The following is a 22,864-nucleotide window of genomic DNA, read 5'->3' as shown; positions in this document are numbered from 1 at the left end:
AAAATCTTATAGACGTTTTTGTGAACCAAAAAGCTCAATAACTTATTGAAAGTTGATTGTGATATCTGAATAGGAAATCATCAAAATCATGTTTTCGACCATCATACACAATCATAATGGCCAAGCACCATCGTTAAACTGATCTATACTTAGTTGCTGTGTCAGCCAGAGATCTGCCATATATTCAAAACTGGCCGTATGGTAGGAGTGTCCAAAAAAGTACCCCAACCCCACCCATTGGTGCCCTACAATTTCAAATGAAGTTACTAGTTCCCAAAGACTGAAGGAGATAAGCAAGCGAGCAGAGGACCAGTACACTCTCATTCTCCAGCCGCCCTCCATGATCTGTGCAGCAGTGTGAATCTACTCAGCTGATAAACACGATACTCAGTACATCACTTGTAGGTAAGTTCTTCCATACAGTGCCAGTAAAAGTGTCTCACAACACATTACCTGGCTTTATACGCACAACATTATTTTCTGTGTTTAGATATAGAAGAGAGTAGGCTATATAGTTTTTACATTAAATTAATACATCTTTAATATTTACCAAATATTTGATATACTTGGTTCTTAATATGTAGGATATTTTGTTATAGTCTAGATCTTAGTGTCCAGACAACCAATTTAATCGGTTAATTATCATATAAGCCAATAAATATGTGTGCTGTTTGCAATACATTTTTATTAACTTACATAAATATAAATGTGCAATTGTTATTTGCTATTAAATCCAGCACATTTTAAAATAATGTTAGATGAGCAAATTACTGTTTGTTGTATTTAAGAGACCAGACTGAAACAATAATTTAATAAAAAGAAAACGAAAGAAGCTGATGTTACTCATTAATGTCAAGTGAAAATGTTCCATTTTTGTTTCCCCCCATTTTATTCAAAATGCATTGTAATTGTTATAATTAATAATATAATTAATAATGTGTTACTGCCGGTTTTATAACTGACTTGTATTAACATACAAAGAAATATGATACATACTACAGTACTCTTATTTAATATACAATTTTAAACATAACATTTTAATAGGTTTAATATTATATGAATATATTTCTAAATTAGCCTATAACTACTTATAAAGCAAGAGCATTTTTCTCAGACCTACATGTAACTGTCAGTGCCTTCACTGGTAAAATGGGCCATTTTGCGCTTTGATTCACAATTCGTTCATTTTTTGTTGAAAAATGTGTGTGATTATTATAGACTGATAATGCACGATAAGCCAGTTATCAGGAGAATATGATGCTATTCATAATCACTCAACTAGATAGATTGTTTTTCTGTTCAACACACGATAACATGATTGACTGAGGGAAATGACAAGAAAATATGTTCCAACGTTGTCACTTCTGAGGTTAACTTTCTTTAAAGCTATAAAAAAATTCATAGATTTATATATTTTTAAATGTCATAAAAAACAAGATGCTTCTAGACTGAACATACATTTAAAAGACTATTTTGCAGGACAAACGTATAATCAATACTGATCTTGCTCGACAGTTATTCTGTTTTTCAAAGTCAATACTATGGTCTTTCTGTTAATCTTTTAATAGTCAATTCCCCTAAGGGAGAAAACGCTGTTGTGAGCTAATGCTAACTGTTATGAATGCCTTTGAGAAATTCAGACATGCTGATGTATTTTTAGTGCTGACTTTTTGCCACAGTCAAATGAGGACCTTTTAAAGGGAAGTGTGTCTAGATACCTTATTAAAGTATTATACTGACCAAGGGGGTTTACAATACCTGTTAAGCTATCTGTTAGCATTCCCATTCATCTTGATGGCAGTTGCTCAGCTGTAAGGATTGAGAAAAATGTTTGTATAGAATTTTGAATTCATTCATTTATAATATTGTCTGTCAACATTAATTATGCAATCATCATTTTAAAAATAGCTCAATTAACGAATTTTAAAATTAATTAATAATTCTTCCTATACTGGTAAGCAAGTCTGAACATTATTTTTTCCACATGAAAGATGGAGAACTCATCCGAGCAGTCTCGTTGGGTGTCCCCCAGCCTGATCAGTCCAGACCAATTGGCAAGCTACACCACTGAGCCTGGTTTGCTGCCACCCAGTGAAGATGATGAGCCTTTCTATTCCAGCTCTGAGACTGACTTACTGCCATCATATTATTCCACTAGCGGACAGAGCCGAGCCTCGTCGTCTTACAGACACAGTCCAGGTGAGATTCTCACTGCTGCATTTAAAGGATTGTGAAATGTGCAGTTTCTGCATCACTACCATTACAATCAAATGGTATTGTAAATATAATAAAAGATCAGGAGGAGTTGTCCGAAGACACGCCACCATTCACTCCCAAAAAATATAGGTTCCCAAAAGGGGTGTTTGCAGCGATGCCATAAAAGAGCCATTCTAGTTTCCCCAAACAACCTTTCGATGAACAGCTGAACAATTTTAATCTACAGAACATGAAAAGGCTTATGGAAATTGAAGGTTCTTTATGGAACCATAGATGCCAATAAAGAACCTTTATTTATAAAAATGTAAAGGGTAGTTCAACTTAAAATTAAAAGTCTGTCATCATTTACTCACTCTGATTTTGTTTCATATTTGTAGGACCTTATGTGCAACACAATGTCTTTTTTTTTTTTTTTTCCATACATTGAAAGCCAATGGGGTCCAGTGTTGTTACATTGTCACCTCATGGACAAAAACTGTTAAAAACATCTTTCAAAACTATTACTGTTTAATATAAGAGTCAATATTGTGCTCTGAGTCAAAATGTGTTCATGTTTTAATTCCATTGAAATAGTTCGCCAAGTCTACTCCTCTCCATCAATTCTGGGAAACATCCAGTGGCTGGACAACTCTGCAGGTCACTCTCTAAACTCTTCCTACAACCCCACATCCACTGTCTGGGCAAGCAGCCCATTCACAAAGACGCCTCTCCACCCTCACACCTCCACGTCCATCTACCCGAACAGCACTACCCCATCTTTCACCTCCCCCAAAGAGGGTTTCCCTTCCCCGAGTCGTGATGGGAAGGAAAGTCCCAGGCTCCAGGAAGTCCTGAAAGCCGAGCGCCTGAGTCCCATGGGTGGAGGCGGAAGCACCTTTCTCAATCTGAGTTCAGCCTCTGGAGGTGTGTACAGTCCTTCTTCACACATGCTGAGTCCATACGGGTCGTACATGACCACGTCACAGGACTACAGTTCAGCGGCGCTCTATTCTACTGCGGGACCCTGGATGAGCCCTTCATCATTCTCACCCAAATTTCTCAACAAGATGAGACTTTCGCCACCGGGTATGTAAATGTCCTCTGAAATTGATTGAAGAAAGTTAAAATCATGCATGATTCAGCATAATAATTATGTTTGAATTTGACAGAGGCACGTGAATGCGTAAACTGTGGTGCCACTGCCACCCCCCTGTGGCGTCGAGATGGGACGGGCCACTACCTCTGTAATGCTTGCGGACTGTACCATAAGATGAACGGCCAGAACAGGCCCCTCATCAGACCAAAAAAGAGGCTGGTACGGTAAAAAAAAAATTTTGGGTGATAGTTTGTGATTATATCATGTCGAGTTAAAATTATTTATATAGAATTTTCACAGTACACATTTGTTTTTTTCAAATAAAATCATTAAGTTAAGGTTTATAATATCTTAATATCTTCTTGTCTTATAGTTGCATTTAGCAGATTAGAGCTGGGCGATAATATAGTTTACATTTTGCAATGATATAAGCAATCAAGCAGCTGAGATTTGCTATATAGTATATATAGCTTTATGGGAATATCCTGTATGTATACTTATGTATGCAGCTTTATATAAAGAGTTGGTTGATAATATAGTTTAATTTGGCAAAAAAATAAAAAAATCAGGCTGTTGATATTTGCTATATAGTATAAATCACTTTACCTGAGTTTACTACATGTATGCGAAAAGTCAAATATAACAAATAGTACATCAAATTTATATACAGAATTGTTTGATAAAACATTTCTGCCACAATATAAAAAAATGTGCTATATACTATTGCTTTGTGTAAGTGTACTGTATGTACACAGTAAAGTAGCATATACTATACAGCCAGCTTTTTATATATATCACTGGGTGATAATATCATTTACATATTTTTAACGATGTAAAAATCACATAGCCGAGATTTTCTATATAGTATTTGCTGCTTTGAGTGTACTGTATGTATCCGAGTAGGATATTGTGTAGTTGTGTAATTCACTATTGATTCTTAATTAATTTCAGTTATTAATTCATTATCTGGTGATTATAAATTTTAGTGACAATAAACTTTGCTTCTGTCAGATTGTCAGCAAACGCGCTGGAACTCAGTGCGCCAACTGCCACACAAGCACTACGACACTATGGAGACGCAATGCTAGCGGCGAGCCTGTGTGCAACGCCTGTGGCCTCTATTTTAAACTCCACAACGTGAGTGCACTCATTCATACTACATTCATCAGAGGAAAAAACGAGGAACTGCCAAACCTAAAATCTCTTCTATGTCTTTTTGCAGGTCAACAGGCCTTTAACTATGAAGAAGGATGGAATACAGACACGGAATCGCAAGGTGTCTAACAGAAACAAGAAGGGCAAAAAGAGTGCAGCTTCAGAGGTTTACCCCGACATGTCTCACATCGCACCTCCTGATGAGCATGTAGGACCCTACTGTCTGAACCCAGGACCCTTCCTGTCCTACAGTCACACCCCTCACCTATTGCCACCTTCCACTTTGCACTCCTCTCCAAATTTGCCCTACACCCACCACCCAAACTCTGGCATGGTGCCCACATTACTGTGAAGGAAACATCTATTGGACCATAACGAGACATTACGTTTACCTATAGTAAACACACTTCTTGCATAAATGCATGCATCACATTTTTAAGTAAAGTGAAAATACATTAAAGCTGCTCCATAACAGTCGCAGTCTACCAGCTTGTCAGTGATTTTGAACCCGTCATGTAGTTTGAATGGTGGAACAGTAAAACGGAAACTGTCAGCTGTATTAGAATGACAAATGTAAATATGATTTTATGGCTTATTGTATGTGCTATAATAATACTATGACTTCTTTTGAAACGTTCAATAAATGCGTTGTAATTAAATGAGGTTTTGAGGTTGAAAAATAAATTTTATGTTCATTAATTTAAATGATTAAAAGATTTAAGCACATTAAAAAAAGAATAAAAAAAGATATTAATGAAATATTGCACGTTCAATACCATTATATAGCCTGCTGATTAATACTATAGAAGTGTTTTTTGTCTGATTTGCCCCTACAGTTAAGCTTAAGTAACCCCTCACTGATACCAAACAACATGTTACATGTTGACCTTTATATATAAGTTTAACTATCAAAGGTAACCATTTTCAATGTGGTGATGGTATTTAAATAGTGCAAAATATTTTATTTAAATATTTTAGACCTTGTGGTTTGGAGCTCGCTATTTGGACTTCATGTCATTCCAGCCATGCAATAATAGTGTCATTGTCCATTCATCCACTCCGCAGAGGCTTTGACAATTGATCTGCTTTTGGAGCATGAACATGCAAATAAAACACTTTCCATAAAGCTGGCGGAGGGTGACAAAGCATTTAACCAAGGTTCCACTTGTGCCAGGTCCTAAATTTAGCTCACATGGAAAAACTGTTATATCTGTGTACATAACGCAACTGCGGGCTGTGTGGCCCAGATGCTGGCAAAATAATTGCACCTGCACTGAAATTCTTACAGAGAATATTAGAACCAAGATATGCTGAAAAACAATTGGCCTGTGTCCACATACACATACAGGTGCATCTCAATAAATTAGAATGTCGTGGAAAAGTTCATTTATTTCAGTAATTCAACTCAAATTGTGAAACTCGTGTATTAAATCAATTCAATGCACACAGACTGAAGTAGTTTAAGTCTTTGGTTCTTTTAATTGTAATGATTTTGGCTCACATTTAACAAAAACCCACCAACTCACTATCTCAACAAATTAGAATACTCCATAAGACCAATAAAAAAAACATTTTTAGTGAATTGTTGGCAATCTGGAAAGTATGTTCATTTACTGTACATGTACTCAATACTTGGTAGGGGCTCCTTTTGCTTTAAATACTGCCTCAATTCGGCGTGGCATGGAGGGGATCAGTTTGTGGCACTGCTGAGGTGGTATGGAAGCCCAGGTTTCTTTGACAGCGGCCTTCAGCTCATCTGCATTTTTTGATCTCTTGTTTCTCATTTTCCTCTTGACAATACCCCATAGATTCTCTATGGGGTTCAGGTCTGGTGAGTTTGCTGGCCAGTCAAGCACACCAACACCATGGTCATTTAACCAACTTTTGGTGCTTTTGGCAGTGTGGGCAGGTGCCAAATCCTGCTGGAAAATGAAATCAGCATCTTCAAAAAGCTGGTCAGCAGAAGGAAGCATGAAGTGCTCCAAAATTTCTTGGTAAACGGGTGCAGTGACTTTGGTTTTCAAAAAACACAATGGACCAACACCAGCAGATGACATTGCACCCCAAATCATCACAGACTGTGGAAACTTAACACTGGTCTTCAAGCAACTTGGGCTATGAGCTTCTCTACCCTTCCTCCAGACTCTAGGACCTTGGTTTCTAAATGAAATACAAAACTTGCTCTCATCTGAAAAGAGGACTTTTGACCACTGGGCAACAGTCCAGTTCTTCTTCTTAGCCCAGGTAAGACGCCTCTGATGTTGTCTGTGGTTCAGGAGTGGCTTAACAAGAGGAATACGACAACTGTAGCCAAATTCCTTGACACGTCTGTGTGTGGTGGCTCTTGATGCCTTGACCCCAGCCTCAGTCCATTCCTTGTGAAGTTCACTCAAATTCTTGAATCGATTTTGCTTGACAATCCTCATAAGGCTTGCGGTTCTCTCGGTTGGTTGAGCATCTTTTTCTTCCAAACTTTTTCGTTCCACTCAACTTTCTGTTAACATGCTTGGATACAGCACTCTGTGAACAGCCAGCTTCTTTGGCAATGAATGTTTGTGGCTTACCCTCCTTGTGAAGGGTGTCAATGATTGTCTTCTGGACAACTGTCAGATCAGCAGTCTTCCCCATGATTGTGTAGCCTAGTGAACCAAACTGAGAGACCATTTTGAAGGCTCAGGAAACCTTTGCAGGTGTTTTGAGTTGATTAGCTGATTGGCATGTCACCATATTCTAATTTTTTGAGATAGTGAATTGGTGGGTTTTTGTTAAATGTGAGCCAAAATCATTACAATTAAAAGAACCAAAGACTTAAACTACTTCAGTCTGTGTGCATTGAATTTATTTAATACACAAGTTTCACAATTTGAGTTGAATTACTGAAATAAATGAACTTTTCCACGACATTCTAATTTATTGAGATGCACCTGTACTGTTACAGTATGTACTGGATTTGACTGTTAATTAAGTATTTTCTGTAGGTATGCACTTGTTTAGTAGGAATACATTCCTGGACATCAGTTGACAATGACCTTTGAACTGTGTGTTCTGTTACCTACACATACAACAACATCAAAAAAAAAAAGGAATTTTCGCAGTTGTTACCTTTTAGCATTTACACTTAAAAACTGCCATTTTTACTAATGCAAGGTGTTGGGACAGTTCAGTTTAGAGTGCTGTGAAAGTGATACCTTATATTCACAACACTCTCAACACTAACCCTCCTCCACAGCATCACCAGAGATCACATTTACTGTCTTTTAAACCACCTTGAATGGGATCAGCTTCCAACTAATGACTGCAAATGTTTAAAGCATATTTATCTTTGCCTTAGGGGTGGGGGCTGCATGTTTAAGAAAACTGTAAGAAAACTGCAAACATAACTCAAGCACCTGCGATTTTTGTTCCTCAGCAAGGCCCTAAAATAAACTAGCATACTTCATGGGGCAATTTCAGAAATACATAATTATTTGCATACTTGTGTATACTGTGTGCAAATCATTGCATGATTGATCATTAGTCATGTGCAAGTGTGAAGAAGAGATCACGTCTCACGAGGAACCATGAACATCTGTGGACGCCACCTAATCCTGACCCCTCGCTGACTCATTAATCAGAAACTGTTTCAGAAAACTCAGTTTGCAAAGGCTTGCCTAAACTGCCAGACGTTCAATCTTGAATCTTAACACAACTCATAGATACATGTTTTTAAAATCTCTCTCATCTCAGACATTTGCACAAATATCAAGTATTTGATAGATAAAAACAAACTTAACAGATATGGTGAGTCCATAAAAGATGTTTGAAACGTTGAACTTACAAACTCTGAGTGGCAGGTGATGGGTATCTATTTTTTCTGTTTTGTCCTCACTGAGTTTATCTGTTGGGACGGCCAGCCATGTTTTGGGGAAATGGTGACAAATGACTGCAAGAGATTAGCAACCACAGGACCAGTCGAGCAAATTTAAAAACGACATCCGTTACAGTTCTCGTGTCTCAGTCTCTCCTCCCTCACTCTAATACTTGCAAATACAAACCCCATATGTTACATGTCCACTACCAAATCTTTTATCAAAACTATATTGAATCAGTGCACGTTCCACATTTTCAGACTCACGGACATCCATTCATTTAAAGATCTTGAGCAACCATACTCTCCATAAATGCAATAGCACAATGTAAATTCTGCATAATACTTCTCAAAATGATAGCATACTAATCATGTAACTAGGTGTCTGTACAAAGACCACAATGCTTTTTTGAAATTAACTACAAAGCATTTGTCAGGCTAACATGACTATAAACAGGTTTTAGGACTGCTGTAAATAAAAGTTTTTAGTTGACTTAGAAAGATGTAGCTGCCATAAACATATTGTATAAACTACAGTAGTTAACATTTGAAGTGGATCAAAAAAAGTTAAAGTTGTCCCAAGACAAGAATGCAGGTTTTAGGACAACCATGACCGTCCTTAGGGGGGTGCAACCGGGCCCCGCATCAGCTAAGGACGGCCCTGAGGACAACTTTGATGAAAGGTTTTGATCCACTTCAAATGCTGACTACTGTATAATCTGTATTAATGAATGACATTGATCTTACAAACAGTGACCTCTAAGGGCAGTGTGGTATAAGTACAATAGTCAAGATAGAGGTCAAGTTACAACTGAGAAGTTCTACTCAAAAAGGCTTCATGAGGATTAAAATAAACAAAAAAATAATTATAAAGGACAGATGATGTTTATTTGCAGAGACGCTAATACTAACTGAGCACAACCAAATGCTTTGAAGCTCAAATAAATATTCCAGCACCTGCTTCACATTGCACTGAAATAGTGGTCTGCGTGTTATATTATTTATAATATATAAAATATAATAATTGAATTCAGCATTTCTTTACAACAAAAAACATCCAAGCACTTGATTGTGAATTACACTGCCTTTTTTATTTAATCAGGGAAAAAACAATAAACCTATCAATTTTGTTACAATTCCAACAAGTGTATGATTAAATACAGAGAACAGTATACAAAAAAAAATAATAAGAAAAACTCACCAAGAACTATGGATCGGTTGGAAAAAAATTATACAGTATATTAGTTTTTCCGCTTTTTGAGAGTAAACAGTACTTTCAGTAAAACTGTGTAACTTCTCAGACTCAGTTCATAACATAACGTTCAATGTCAGCCAGATGTGAGGTAAAAGCTCTGACCTACAAATCTGGGCATGGATAGATAGACAGAAAGGGAACTATCACCAAAAGTCATCATCTACCAAGTAACCCAACTTTCTTCCCCTTCACTTCGAATCGTCCAGCTGGTCTGTAGTGGCTCTCTTCAGAAGACATGCTGCCTGACCAGGTCGCCTCGTCAGGACTGGAACCTGAAACGGAGCCATCTAGACTTTTTGGCCCAACTCTGGGAGAACTTCTGCTTCCCCTGACATCTCTTTCGCAACGGAAGCGGTCTCGCAGCAATGTCCCTTTTGCGTGGGACTGACCAACCGAAGGCCTTAACGCCGTAGTTGGTTGATTGAGATTTTTATTAGGCATCACTTCTGGCTCTGAATCACTGTCAGAGTCAATGGCTATAGGTTCTGAGGATGATCCAGGGCATGGCTTGAAGGCACAGTTGCTTTGACTACTTTGTCCAGTGTTTAATGGCTGCATTTTCCCCTTGAAGTCAGCAGAGAAACCAACAGGAGACTTCAGCCTAAATTTTGAGGTCCTTGAGAATCCGCTTTTTTCATCGTCATTGACTTCGAACAGCCAGTTTGCATCAAAGCTCATGTCATGCTTGAGCTGGCTTACTGCCCGCATGTTAAAGCCAAGGAACACAACAGGTTTGCGGGTGACAAAGTCCCGGTCACATGAGCGCCGATGGTTGGCAAAATGGCTTGAAACATCGGACTTCCACAACCAGAGGCTTGCAGCAAGTTTCTCGATCTCCCGTTGGGAAGGGTAGGGATGCCGATTGAAATACGCTGTAAGGAAAGCTTTGCGTGCTTCGTAGGACTCATTACCATGACCTTTCGGATCCAGTGCCAACACGACCGGCTCCTCTGGCTTCTCAACAAAGGCTGTAGGGTAATACCTTGACTGGTCTACCATCTTCCTTCTCTTGGGGTCAGATGCATCTGGGGTAACTAACTCACGTTTGAGAGACCCAGCTCCAGGTGAATGCAGTCCAGGCATAATAGGCTTGGCGCCTTTGGAGGTCTGGCAAACACCTCGGCAGTGCACCAAATGGAGCGTGATGGTGGAAGCAGTCATGTTGCTAGTGTACACTCCCAGGCAGTGGATGCACTTGTAGGTTAGTTTTTTCTCTACAGGGTGCAACGTTTGGAGTACTTGATGACAATCCCGTAAATGATGGGCTAGGGCGTCCGAGATGGGACCTTTGAGAATAGTGAAGCATAGCGGGCAGAGTGTTTTCCCAACTTCTTTCTTTTGCGACACAGAAGACTGGGACATGTTTCGGACCACAGAATCAGATTGCGTATCTGGCTGCTTTACAGCCATCTTTGCAGGCTTAGCCATGGCGCTGTTCTGTGGTGGTTGATTGCCAGCTAAAGAGGCTTCAGGGGTCTCCTTCATATTGTAGGTGGTTACAATAAGCTGAACATTTTTGGGATTTCCTTGCTGAAGTGTCAGATCGAATGTTAGAGGAGAACCAGTTGGCGGATCCCCTGGTTCGTTAGGGTGCGCCAGACGCTTGTGTGCTACAATTTTCTCAACTTCATGAAATGTGGAATGACATTGTGGGCATGACAGCCCATGCACTAGCATATGGTTCAACAAAGAGTCGCTGGGTAGGTAACGGTTACAGTACAGACACTTGCTAGTAAAGTTGTGAATCTTCATGATGTATTTAGCCATCGCCCTCACCTTCTCTGCCTGATGTTCCTTTTCAAAGTGAGCACTATATGTGCTTTCAGGGAAAAGTTCATTGCAGATGGTGCAAATCTTCCACTTTTGTGTTTGTGAGGTGTTCAGAGCATTGGCTGAAGCTTTCTTGGCCTGCAGTGACGTTAGTGTGGCAGTAGCAGCATGCACAGATGAGAGAGGTAGGCTCTTCAATGAGGGAGAGAAAGAAGCTAACTGGGCATTAAGATGTGTAGCACCATGGACTCCAAAACCGCCCAGGTGTTTTCCTGTATGTGACTGGGAGAGCACACCAGACACAAAAGATTTATCAGGTAGTGTAACACGAACTGGGTGACCAGGCATGGAGTTGCCTGCAAGAGTTTGCTTGAAATGGTTGCCGACAGGTAACCCCACCATTTTGGGCATACTGAAGCGATTCATTTGAGGTGTTTGAGGACGCACACCAGGAGTGATTGCAACACCCCTTTGGATTACATTCGCCTGGGGCCTCGGCACTATGACATTGGTATGCCCAATCATAGCGGTGACTTGATGGCCAATGCGCTCATGGAACTCAATGACGTGCTGGACCAGAGCTTCATAAGAACGAGGTGTGAAGTGGCAGCTCTTGCAGTGAATCCCATGACTGTTACCAGGGGCCTCTACACTGTTTTCTTGCTTCTCTGAGTTTCTTCCCAGGTAAGGTGTAGTCACATGCTGGAAGTGTTCCCTGTAAATATGCCTGCGCACCACGTTGTACAGTCTATCTCGATAGGTGCACTTCTTGCAGTAGTACACCGGGAGCTCCTTTCGATCGCCCAACATAGGCTTGTCTAATCGCATACCATCCCTAACCCCTATTGGAGCTCCATGAGGGCCGGCGACACCCTGACGCACCACATTGTGAGGCATATGGAAGAGCCTGACATGGGTTTCCAGTGTCCTTTTGTTCCCACTGTATGTACAATAGGAGCAATTAAGAAGGATTCGGCTCTCAAAGTCTTCTCTGTGAACATTGCGGAAGTGGTTTTTGTAGGCAGAGAAATACTTGGAGGCAAATGGGCAATCTGAGCAGCAAAACTGCTTTGTTCTGTAGTCCTGCAACATTTGAAAAACAAAGCAATATTACAAAATGTTTATGCTATGCAAAATATTTAGCTTTGAGGACTTCTGTTGCAGTGGCTGTGGGGGACATACCTGTGACTTTGTCCAGGATGGATCCCACATACAAATGTCAAGGTAAAATTGTTTCATGTGTGAATCACTGGGGCTAAAATCTTTGTAGTCCTACAGGAAAATGGACAGGAAATAACATTAGTGAAGCAAAGCTTATCTATGCACAATCAGCTTGTAAAACTCCAAAGAGAAAGGAAAACTTGAAATCGCATCATATGACCCCTTTAAGTATATGCATTAACACAACAGATGTATTTTTAATTTGATGTTCACTATGACTAGGAAACACAATGACAGTTCAAGAATAATCACCTCCACATGTTCTTTGCAGTAGTCAAGGCCAATGTCACTCAGCAGTCTCTTGACTTTTTTCCTGGCCTAAAAAAAAAAAAAAAAAAAAAAAAAAAAAAAAAGGATTTTAGTTCAGCTCCCAATTGTTAAAGGTTCACTCAGCAATTACTAATTATGTTGTGCAGACCAATATAGACTTGTTATGCACTTATATTAAGTATAGATGCAGCACCATACAAAAGCAATGGTTTTCAGTTATTAATGTTATTGCAGAAATGCCCTATTTGCAGTCAGCCATAATTAACTTATTCCACAAATGCATGTGTTCAAAAACAGAGGTGTTACAGGGATAAAAATGAGTATTATTCTGCTGGTCATGTGATCTCAACATGTTAGCCACCAGCTTTTAAGAGCCTCATGAGAGTGCGCATCACATTAAACAATTTTAAAGGGATAGTTCACCCAAAAATGAAAATTATATAATCAATCACTCACCTTCATGTCACTCCAAACCCTTTCGTTTATCTTTGAAACACTAATAGAGGTATTTTTTAACTCAGTCTCCTTTGAAAGTCCATTAAGGAAAAACTTTGATGCTTCAAAAAAGGTCATTAATAGTTTGTAAAAGTAATTGAATGGTTAATCCAAGTCTTCTGAATAGGCATGATCACTTGATATGATGAAAAGATTTAGAGTTGTGATCAATGCACATACATAGAGCACATCAAATATGGTAAATGGAACCGTACTTGCTTTAAGCATGAAAACCAATGAGGTTTGCTCTTGTCACTTTGGCATGTTTGAGCATTCACAAGAACCATTGAGGTTTGTTCTCAGGTGTCCAGCAAGTACGGTTGAGCTTCCGTTTACCATCTTTAAGATGCTCTATGTATGTGCATTTTTAAACTGTCAAAACTTAAAGGGTTAGTTCACCCAAAAATGAAAATTAGCCCACAAATTACTCACCCTCAAGTCATCCTAGGTGTATATGACTTTCTTCTTTCAGACGAATCCGGTTTGTTATTATTAGTTTTATAAAAAATTGTCTTTGATCTTTCAAGCTGTTTAATGCCACTCAGCGGGTGTTGCATGCATCAGTCCAAAAGAAGTTAAATCCATATTCAAAACGTAATAATCACTTTAATGTAGCTTGCGCCAACAGTTGTACACGGAAGCAGCTCCGGGCGGATGACTTATGAGTTCAGCTTTGCGCATGCGCCGCTCAGAAGTGATGAACGCTGAAGCGCAGGGGAGAGATCAAAACAAAACAACAGTCACTTATTAGAAGTACAAAACGAGTATTTGTAAAGAAGAATATCGGAGGATTTCGATATAAGCCAAGAGGAGACTGGTTTTCCTTTGCTAAAGGACGCACGCGGAAGCGCAGGGGAGAGATCAAAACAAAACAACAGTCACTTATTAGAAGTACAAAACGAGTATTTGTAAAGAAGAATATCGGAGGATTTCGATATAAGCCAAGAGGAGACTGGTTTTCCTTTGCTAAAGTAAGGAAACTTTGCTTCCTTTGCTCCTGTTAACAAACTTTGGTTTATACGAGACTCATCAGCGCATGCGCAATGCTGACCCCATACGTCATGCTCCCAGAACTGCTTCTGTGTACAACTGTTGGCGCAAGCTACATTAAAGTGATTACTACGTTTTGAATATGGATATTTTTCTTACAAAAGCGCATCGATTCGCTACAGGAGGTCTTTGTTCACCCCCCAGAGCAGTGTAAGACACTTTTTTTTTTTTATGGACGGGCGCTAGGGTTAGTAATTTATGGGCTAATTTTCATTTTTGGGTGAACTAACCCTTTAAGGTGAACTTGACTTTCAATGGAGGAACTGAAATCGCTCAGTTCCATTAAAAATAGATATTTTTAACGTCTTATGTGTTTGGAAAAACATGAAAGTAAATGATTACAGTTTTCATTTTTTGGGTAAACTAACCACTATTCTTTTAAAGTCTGCATGAACCGGAAGTTGCTGCCGACTTTATTTCAGTGTAGTGACGTATTTCCATCTGAAACGGAATATTGAATAGAGGGCATGGTTTTATGTTTGCGCTCCTCCTCTCATCTCTCACTCATAGCAATCTAACGGTTGGAGGGGTGTGTTTAAGGATATTCTGCCCAAGCGTCAAACTGACGTCATCAGAAAAGGAATGCCATTCCAGAGCAGAAGTAAATGTTCAGATTTTGATTAAAGATTACGAAGACAAACAATTTTTTTCAGCGGATTAACTTGCACGGATTAATTGTTTACATCAAGACTAGCAATGTGCGCTAGTAAAGTAAATAAAGTCAATTTTGATTTCATGCGGACTTTAAACAATACAACCATATTAAACATTTAATGTACAAAAACACACATATTAATTATTAAGATATGTGTTCTGAAAATTACAAAACACTCAGTGTGTAAATGTGCATGCATTGCCCAAACAAAATAAACTCTGCTCAAAAATAAAAATCTGCTGAGACACCACATCATAAGCAGCTGAAGACACACTTCTTCCACAAGCACCTAGCAAGTTCACTTATATTTTCTGCATTTAGTGCATGTCACTGTGCACTTCAAATATTGTAAACAATTAATTAATCTAAATGCAATGTGCATTTATTATAAAAGTGGTGCTGTAAACTTGTCAGAAGACTTAGCATCCTCATCGCTTGACATACAGTTAGCCGATAACAATCAGTTATGGGCAATGAACCACACTACACATGCAGCACTATAGGGTCAATGGTGTGTTAGATTTTGCAGAATGTAAACAAACCACTCTTATATAAACCTGACTTCTGAAACACAATGCATGCATGCATGCATGCAGCAACGGCAGCCGGGACTGTTGCTCCTATAAATGCAACTGCACTAGACAATACAGGACACAGCAGGCCTTTGTGATAGGCTCAGCAAAAAATACCTCATTTATTTTGACAGGCTACGCTGGCGTTGGCCTGACCGCATGTACCAACTTTCCAATGAGAGCGAAGTGCTTCTAATGTTTAATTTCATTTAAAAACGAACTTAGTTTAGCGATAACAAAACAATTGTTACTCCATGCACATATATGCAGTTAGCGCGTTAGCTTAGCCACACTGGATGTTTGATGTGCACACTGAACTCCACACAAAAGCAGCGATGCCAAAGAAAGAAAAGCAGACGTTTATAATCACACATTACCTGCTTTACTTCACGGTCTCGCATGGAATTCCCTTCAAGCGCTTTGCTTTCAGGCCCAATGAAGAGTTAGGGTGAGAGGACAGAGACAGATTGTGGTTTATTCGGCAGATGCTGCAGTTCTTCGCGCCGCTGCCGCCGCCGGTGGATTTCCGCACCATGTGTCATCAAATGGATTAACACAGGCTACTGGACAGTTTCTGTCGACCTCATAGACTTGTTCTTTAATCTACGATTTGGATAGACGGTTGTGTCAATTCAGTACAAACACGGGGCAAAGAACAGACTTTTTTCTCTTTGAGACTGTTCCGTTCCATATACTAGCACAGCCTGTTCAAAATGGCCGACGGTTGCAAACGGAAATGACATATATTTGTGTAAAGTTCAAAAGGGGCCAACACTGATGTCTGGGGAAGAACATTCATCACCGCCACACAAGTACCAAGTAGGTTTAAGTCGTCGATTCATTAAAGAATTGCAGCTTTTGTTCTTGTATTGGTTTTATTCGTTTGGGTTTACACATCAGAGATTATGAAATTGTTTTAGTGATTAGGATTAGTGCTGGTTCCATGTCATCAACATCGGAGGTGGTAGTGTCAAATCCAAGACTACTGTCATATGCCAGTCCAACATTAACATAAATGAATGAGGGTAAGTTTATGATTTAAAAATGAGCTGTATCAACTGTATTTTGGCATAAACTTGAACCAAAGTGGTTCCTGTGTCTTTGTACATGACACAGTGTTCTCACTTGCACATACAGTGGAGATCAAAATTAGAGAACAACCTACAATTTCCTAAATTTCAAACTCACTGCTTAGTCCTAAATTACCCTAACAGGAGTATAAGTTTTGAAGCAAATTTTTTATAAATTAATTGAATTCTGACTCTTAATGGGGAATCGGTTCAACACTGCAGCTGGAATTGCTTGCCAGTTTAGTGATGAACAGGGTATGGATCTGTCTCGGCACGTTTAAGAGAAGTCGGACTGAAAATGCTCTCTGCAGTTACAAAGTCTATCATCAGGAGAAGAAAAAAAAGAGGCTAGGCTCACATTTGCCGAGGAGCAAATTGTGTGGAGAAAGAATAACTGGTTCAAAGTTCACTTTAGTGATGAGAACTAGTTTAATTTATTTTGGTCACATGGGAAACATTATGTTCCGCATCAAACTGAGGAAAGACTGAACCCCAAGTTCGTAAAGAACTAAGAAGTCAGTGAAATGTGGAGGAGGAACTGTTATGCTTTGGGGGATGTTTTGTTCAGCAGGAGTTGGGCCTCTTATAGCTACATGGCAGGATGAATGCAAATGTTTATCAGAACCTCCTTTAGCAACATCCTTCAACAACATGCAGTGTGTTCCCTGCAAGCATCTCCCAATCAGCCTGCAATTTTCATGCAAGACAAAGCCCCCTTCACACTGCAAAGCAGGTAAAGCAGTTCCTTGAAGCCAAGAACACTGAAATAATGAAATGGCCGTCTCAGAGATCTAAACCCAACTGAAAATCTCTGGGAAATCCTTGGCAATAAATTTATGGCTAAGAAACCCACTACAGTTACTGAGCTATGGAAGAGAGTGGAAGAAGATGATCACACCAGCGCAGTGTGAGAAACTAGCGATACCCTGTGGCCTACAATTCCTACAAATTTTTGACAGCTGTAACCTTCCAAAATGTTAGGTGTAACGTTCTTTTGTGCTCTAGTGGTTACTGTTCTCTAATTTTCAACACTGTCTTTTCCACATAACGGTTTTTATTGAAATACCTTGGTTATTTTGTCAAACATGTTAGTATAACAGTGTTATACCCACAGCTAATATTCCTTCACATTTTGAACAATGAAGATTAACACTATTTCAGAAAAAAAAATCTCTAATTCTCTAATTTCTCCACTGTACATATTCAAGATTAAGGCACCAAACTTAATCATTTAAAGCTGAGATGAGATTAAAATTCACCTTATCTATTTTCTAAACACGTTATTGTTCTTATTATGAACGTTTATGTTATGGAGGACCACTAATCTGAATATTGGGAGGACATGTCCCTCTAAATTGTGAATAGTGCTTACACTCCTTCTCATCCAGAACCAAAACTTTAAGATAACATCAAGCTAGATCAGTATGATCATTGCTAATGTTTCTGTTTAAACCCCAAATTAATATTTTTTCATTATGTTATGTTAACATACTTCAAGATGCACATGGTATATGGAGAAGAAATATTGCACATCCTTCACCTACTATGCTATATATAAATATATATATAAATTACAAATGTATTTAATTACACCTATACTGAATTAATCCAGTGGTTCCATGACTTCCAAAGTAACAACACGGGGTCCAGTCATCACCAGCTTTGAAAGAGTACGATAGTCTAAGTGAAGCACACTGCGTCCATTCACTCGGCACACAAACTGGCGAACCTAAGCAAAAAAAAAGAAAAAAAAAAAGGTCAGAGACCAGCTGATGATGGATTCAAAATTTTTATTGCGTAAGCAGCTGTGTTTGTGTTTACGTGTTATGATCACCTTAATTCCTGCTGCTGCAGCAGGGCTTGCAGGATCCACAGCCTGAACATAACAAGGTGATTTTCCACGTACTACAAAGCCCCAGCCTAGGGCATCACCAAGGATCTTTAATTATACAACTCACATGAACAAACTGTAGTTCAATGTTCTTTTCATGGCCAGCTAAGCATGATGTATGCAAGACTTACCGTAAGAACTCTTTTTACATAAGGAGCACCTGGAGATAACAGCTCTTCACAGGTTACATGTCTTTTCAGCTCTGTCGAAAATAATAATACACATTTTATGATAAAAATTTGAAAACTGATAGAATACTTTGTCTCTTGGAATTGAACAGTTGTGCCTGTAATAGATTTTCAAAAGCATGCAAATGCTCTCCTATAATAACCTGATGTGGGATTGCATCGTACTGCAAGGGCAACAGTAAGAGAAGCAGTGAGTGGGTATCCACGTGAACTATGCTGCTGGTGGGTCAAACTTCCACATCGTCCATCCAAAGTAGGTTGAACTGGAATTAGAAATTAGAATTATACATTAGAAAAGCTTATGGGTGGATGACATGACATGCAGTTCTACCTGTCCATGATGTCATATACTAATAAAAATGGGTATTTGTTAAAAATGTATATCTTTATGTTGTTAACAGGTATAAAGAGAAGAAACGAAGAGGACAACTCAAGGCATTCTGTGTGCACACCCTTCTTCCTTCATGTGAATCGGTTATTATCCATTATTACTAATACTATAAAATATCAAATAGTTTGCACAATATCTGAGCCAGAATAGTGCTGGGCGGTATGACCAAAAATTTATATCACGGTATTTTTCAAAATTATACCGGTTTCACGGTACAAGTTACTTAGGGAGAGTATATCCCAATTTCATTTTATATAGAATAACTTTTATGTCACACCATATGACAATTTTAGGCACAAATGCAACAAATTGGTAAATAAATCCAATTTCCAATACAAAATCTAAAAGACCACATATTTTTTGGGAAATTCAAGAGTCAGTACAACACAGCTCAATATTTTTTATGCCTAATATTTGAAGTTTAAAAAAAAAAAATTTTCAGGCTTATATGTCAACCACCCATATACACATTTAGAAGTTTATACATTGATCTACAATACCGTTTGAAACTTTGGCATGATTTTTAAAATGTTTTTAAATTAAGTCTCTTATGCTCACCAAGGCTGCATTTATTAAATAGAATATACAATAAAACAGTAATATTGTGAAATATTAACACAATTTAAAATAACTGTTTTCTATCTGAATATATTTTGAAATGTAATTTATTCCTGTGATGGCAAAGCTGAATTTTCAGCAGCCATTATTCCAGTTTTTGGTGTTGCATGATCCTTTAGTAATCATTCTAATTTTGCTGATTGTGTCCTCAAGTAATATTTCGTATTATCAATGTCGAAAACAATTGTGCTGCTTAATTTCCTTTATAACGATTTCTTTACTACCACTTTTCCTTAATCTCTGTTAAATAAATGTATTATTTAAAAAGGAGACATATTATGCCCCTTTTTACAATATGTAATCTAAGTCTCTGGTGTCCCCAGAATGTGTCTGTGAAGTTTCAGCTCAAAATACTCCACAGATCATATATAATATCATTTTAAAAATGCCTTTTTTGAGTGGAAGCAGAAACAGCTGGTTTTCGAGCCTGTGTCTTTAAATGCAAATGAGCTGCTGCTCCCCGCCCCCTTTTCCAGGGACGCCATTACAGCTCCGACCTGCTAAAAACATCTGTTTTGGTTCTGATTATCATGTTTATCGACCGAAATCATGGTTTTAAACCATATGAGTTTAAACTTATGATATACGGTTTTCTGAGAGCACACATCCGAAGCACACGGACAGAAAGCGACTGTCACAGCATGTGAGTACTAAACTAAGTTCACATTAGCACGTTTAACAAGTTTACGTTAAAAACACACATGAGTTACAAAAACAGTCGGTTATGTCAGTGAAGAAATAAACAGCTGGGAAATAAATCGCATGTTTGTTTTAGATATGTGTGGCAGCAGCAATATACAGTAAATAAATCAATAAATCAAATTATACATTTAATTATTCTGGCTGCTGTGAGAAAAGGCTATAAACGATCGGCCACCTGCAGGATCCTCACATGCGATAGACTAGTAGCCTGGACAACTTCTTTATGTTTACAGACGTGACGTAATGACGCAGTGCCATGCTCGAATTTCCCATGAAAACCTACCCATACCACTCAAATTAGAATTATTTATTATAAACTTACCGTTGTGAATCGGGCTAAAGTAAGGCGATAGTTTTGAACACTGGCTGGTTATGTACTTGCTCAAATATTGATTTCGGATCATTTTTAACCAAAAAAAAGTTACGGACTGCAGCTTTAAAAAAAAAAAATCATATACTGACCCCATTATATTATATTAGTAATTACAAATATATATCAGTAATTTGCTCAAATGGTTATGTTGGCCTAATGGGTAGTCTTGTATTAGATTTTGTCATGTGTCAGGGGGTCCATGAGTAGTTTGGGGTTATGAAAAGGAGCCTTTAGTGTAAAATAAAATAATGAGAAACCCTAGGTTAAGGAGCTAGGTTGCTGACACAAAGGTTGCAGGTTACATGTATGGCTGTCCACGAAAATGGAGAGTTATTGAGCTCATTATGCTGTGATATCCCAGCTGTGCCCTTGAGCAAGGCACTTAACTTCATATTGCTTTCAGTACTCCAGAGGGGTTGACCAGGTAATTAGTGTGCTGAAACTCCCTCTGGTTAAATTGGGCCATTTGCCTAAGCACCACCTCTCAAGCTCTAACACTCCACATATCAAAGCACTGAAATATATTTGTAGTATTTGTACTGATTTTACTACCAGATAAAAAGTCACTGTTGCCTTCAGGTGGAGGAGTTTTGTGCATTGTGAAGGGACTGTCAGCCTGGTCTTCTTGGCTTTGGTGTGTTATACATTCAACCTCTTCATTCTCTGTCTCATGCAACAGTTCAGAAAGACTGCGCCGCCGGCGAAAGTTAATGCAGAATTGATACAGCAGCCCGCTGTCAAAGAAGTGGTGCTTCAGAGAGACTGCAAAGTGAAATGAAGAGTGGACTGTTTCAGCAAGGCAAAGCATGAAAATGCATCACTGCAGATATAACGTTTCTTCAAGGACGTTTCTTCATCGCTCTATACGCAGGTATGTTGCATTAGATTAACTTAACAGACAGTGCATTTAGACCTGCTAATGGCTAAATAAAACACACACTGTCATAATCTAGGTGATAGTTACTGTTCTTACCATGCTGAATGATACCATGCTCTAGTAGGGCCTTGCAGAGGTCCAGTCCTTGCCGTCGACTCTCTCTTTCACCGTTCTGTAGCAGCCAATCAATTAACATGTAACCAGGGAAAGAACGATCATAAGCCACTCCCTTTTCCTGTCTCAGCTGTAAGATGGAGTCTTTGCTTGTAATCAGACTGTAAAAAGCAGCAGATTCTGAAAATCTCGTCTAAATGAGACTAATTATGAAAATTCTTTTGCAGCATTTATTAATGTAGATTACTACATTTATTAATATACTACCATTCAAAAGTTTGGGGTTAGAAAAAATCGTGTATGTTTTTGAAAAATGTCTCTTTGGCTGCATTTATTAAAACAAAATACAGTAAAAACAGTAATATTGTGAAATATTATTACAATTTAAAATAACTGTTTTACATATTTTAAAATGTAATTTATTCCTGTGATGGCAAAGCTGATTGCTATGATGATTTAGTGCTCAAGAGATAGGCTATTTATAATTATTATCAATATCAAAAACAGTTTTACCGCTTAATAGTTTTGTGGAAACCACAATACAATTTTTTCTGAATTCTTTGACAAATAGACAGTTCAAAATAACAGCATTTGTTTGAAAAATAAATCCTTTGTAACATTACAAATGTACTGTCACTTTTGATCAATTGATTGCACCCTTGCTTAACAAAAACCCGTGTTAATTCCTTTAAAAAATGTACTGATCCCAGACTATTGAATGGTATATATATATATATATTAAAATAAACATTTGCATTTGAATGTTAGGTGTGCGTCAGGGAGCGTCATCAGTGGCGCGCGAGATGCGGTGATAATGATGTAAGTGACGTTGTTGCATTTTAATGTTTTGTTAGTCAAGCCCACGAAACGCGCCGCTGCTGCATTATTCATTCAAAATATTAGAGAAATATAGAAGCTCAATGCGGAGAAGAGCTTGATTAGGTTGAAACCGAAACCATGCCATTCACACAGAACGCATATTCAGCGCTTTTTTAGATGGACAAGTAAGACTTGCACTCACGTCTCACACAAGAGATGTATAGAAAGCCATGCAAAGT

General features: G+C 38.5%; 3 protein-coding genes across 3 annotated transcripts in view; 1 reads left to right on the top strand and 2 right to left on the bottom strand.

Annotated features, from left to right (window-relative positions):
• The first annotated feature begins 281 nt into the window (after nucleotides 1-281).
• LOC107727848 (GATA-binding factor 2-like) lies at nucleotides 282-5,036 on the top strand. Its single transcript, XM_016537866.1, has 6 exons — nucleotides 282-405; nucleotides 1,992-2,199; nucleotides 2,791-3,282; nucleotides 3,366-3,511; nucleotides 4,304-4,429; nucleotides 4,515-5,036. The coding sequence occupies exons 2-6, from the start codon at nucleotides 1,992-1,994 to the stop codon at nucleotides 4,797-4,799; spliced, it is 1,257 nt and encodes a 418-aa protein (XP_016393352.1). The 5' UTR covers nucleotides 282-405; the 3' UTR covers nucleotides 4,800-5,036.
• A 4,434-nt stretch (nucleotides 5,037-9,470) lies between these two features.
• Nucleotides 9,471-13,272, bottom strand: adnpa (activity-dependent neuroprotector homeobox a). The gene is made up of 4 exons (XM_016537703.1): nucleotides 13,267-13,272; nucleotides 12,793-12,858; nucleotides 12,502-12,591; nucleotides 9,471-12,402 (listed from the first exon to the last, which is right to left on the bottom strand). The coding sequence occupies exons 1-4, from the start codon at nucleotides 13,270-13,272 to the stop codon at nucleotides 9,706-9,708; spliced, it is 2,859 nt and encodes a 952-aa protein (XP_016393189.1). The 3' UTR covers nucleotides 9,471-9,705.
• Nucleotides 13,273-18,255: 4,983 nt separating this feature from the next.
• Nucleotides 18,256-22,864, bottom strand: part of LOC107727793 (DEP domain-containing mTOR-interacting protein-like) — a 7,139-nt gene continuing 2,530 nt past the window's right edge. Inside the window, exons 4-9 of the mRNA XM_016537784.1 lie at nucleotides 21,789-21,967; nucleotides 21,368-21,577; nucleotides 18,875-18,994; nucleotides 18,675-18,745; nucleotides 18,487-18,591; nucleotides 18,256-18,381 (exon numbers count right to left, since the gene is read on the bottom strand). Coding sequence (XP_016393270.1) covers nucleotides 18,256-18,381; nucleotides 18,487-18,591; nucleotides 18,675-18,745; nucleotides 18,875-18,994; nucleotides 21,368-21,577; nucleotides 21,789-21,967 — 811 coding nt within the window. The remainder of the gene's footprint in view (nucleotides 18,382-18,486; nucleotides 18,592-18,674; nucleotides 18,746-18,874; nucleotides 18,995-21,367; nucleotides 21,578-21,788; nucleotides 21,968-22,864) is intronic.

Source organism: Sinocyclocheilus rhinocerous, unplaced genomic scaffold (assembly GCF_001515625.1).
Source record: "Sinocyclocheilus rhinocerous isolate Xijiao unplaced genomic scaffold, SAMN03320098_v1.1 scaffold576, whole genome shotgun sequence".
NCBI lineage: Eukaryota > Metazoa > Chordata > Actinopteri > Cypriniformes > Cyprinidae > Sinocyclocheilus > Sinocyclocheilus rhinocerous.
The sequence above is the reverse complement of the archived record's forward strand: the minus strand, read 5'-3'. Positions and strand labels throughout refer to the sequence as shown.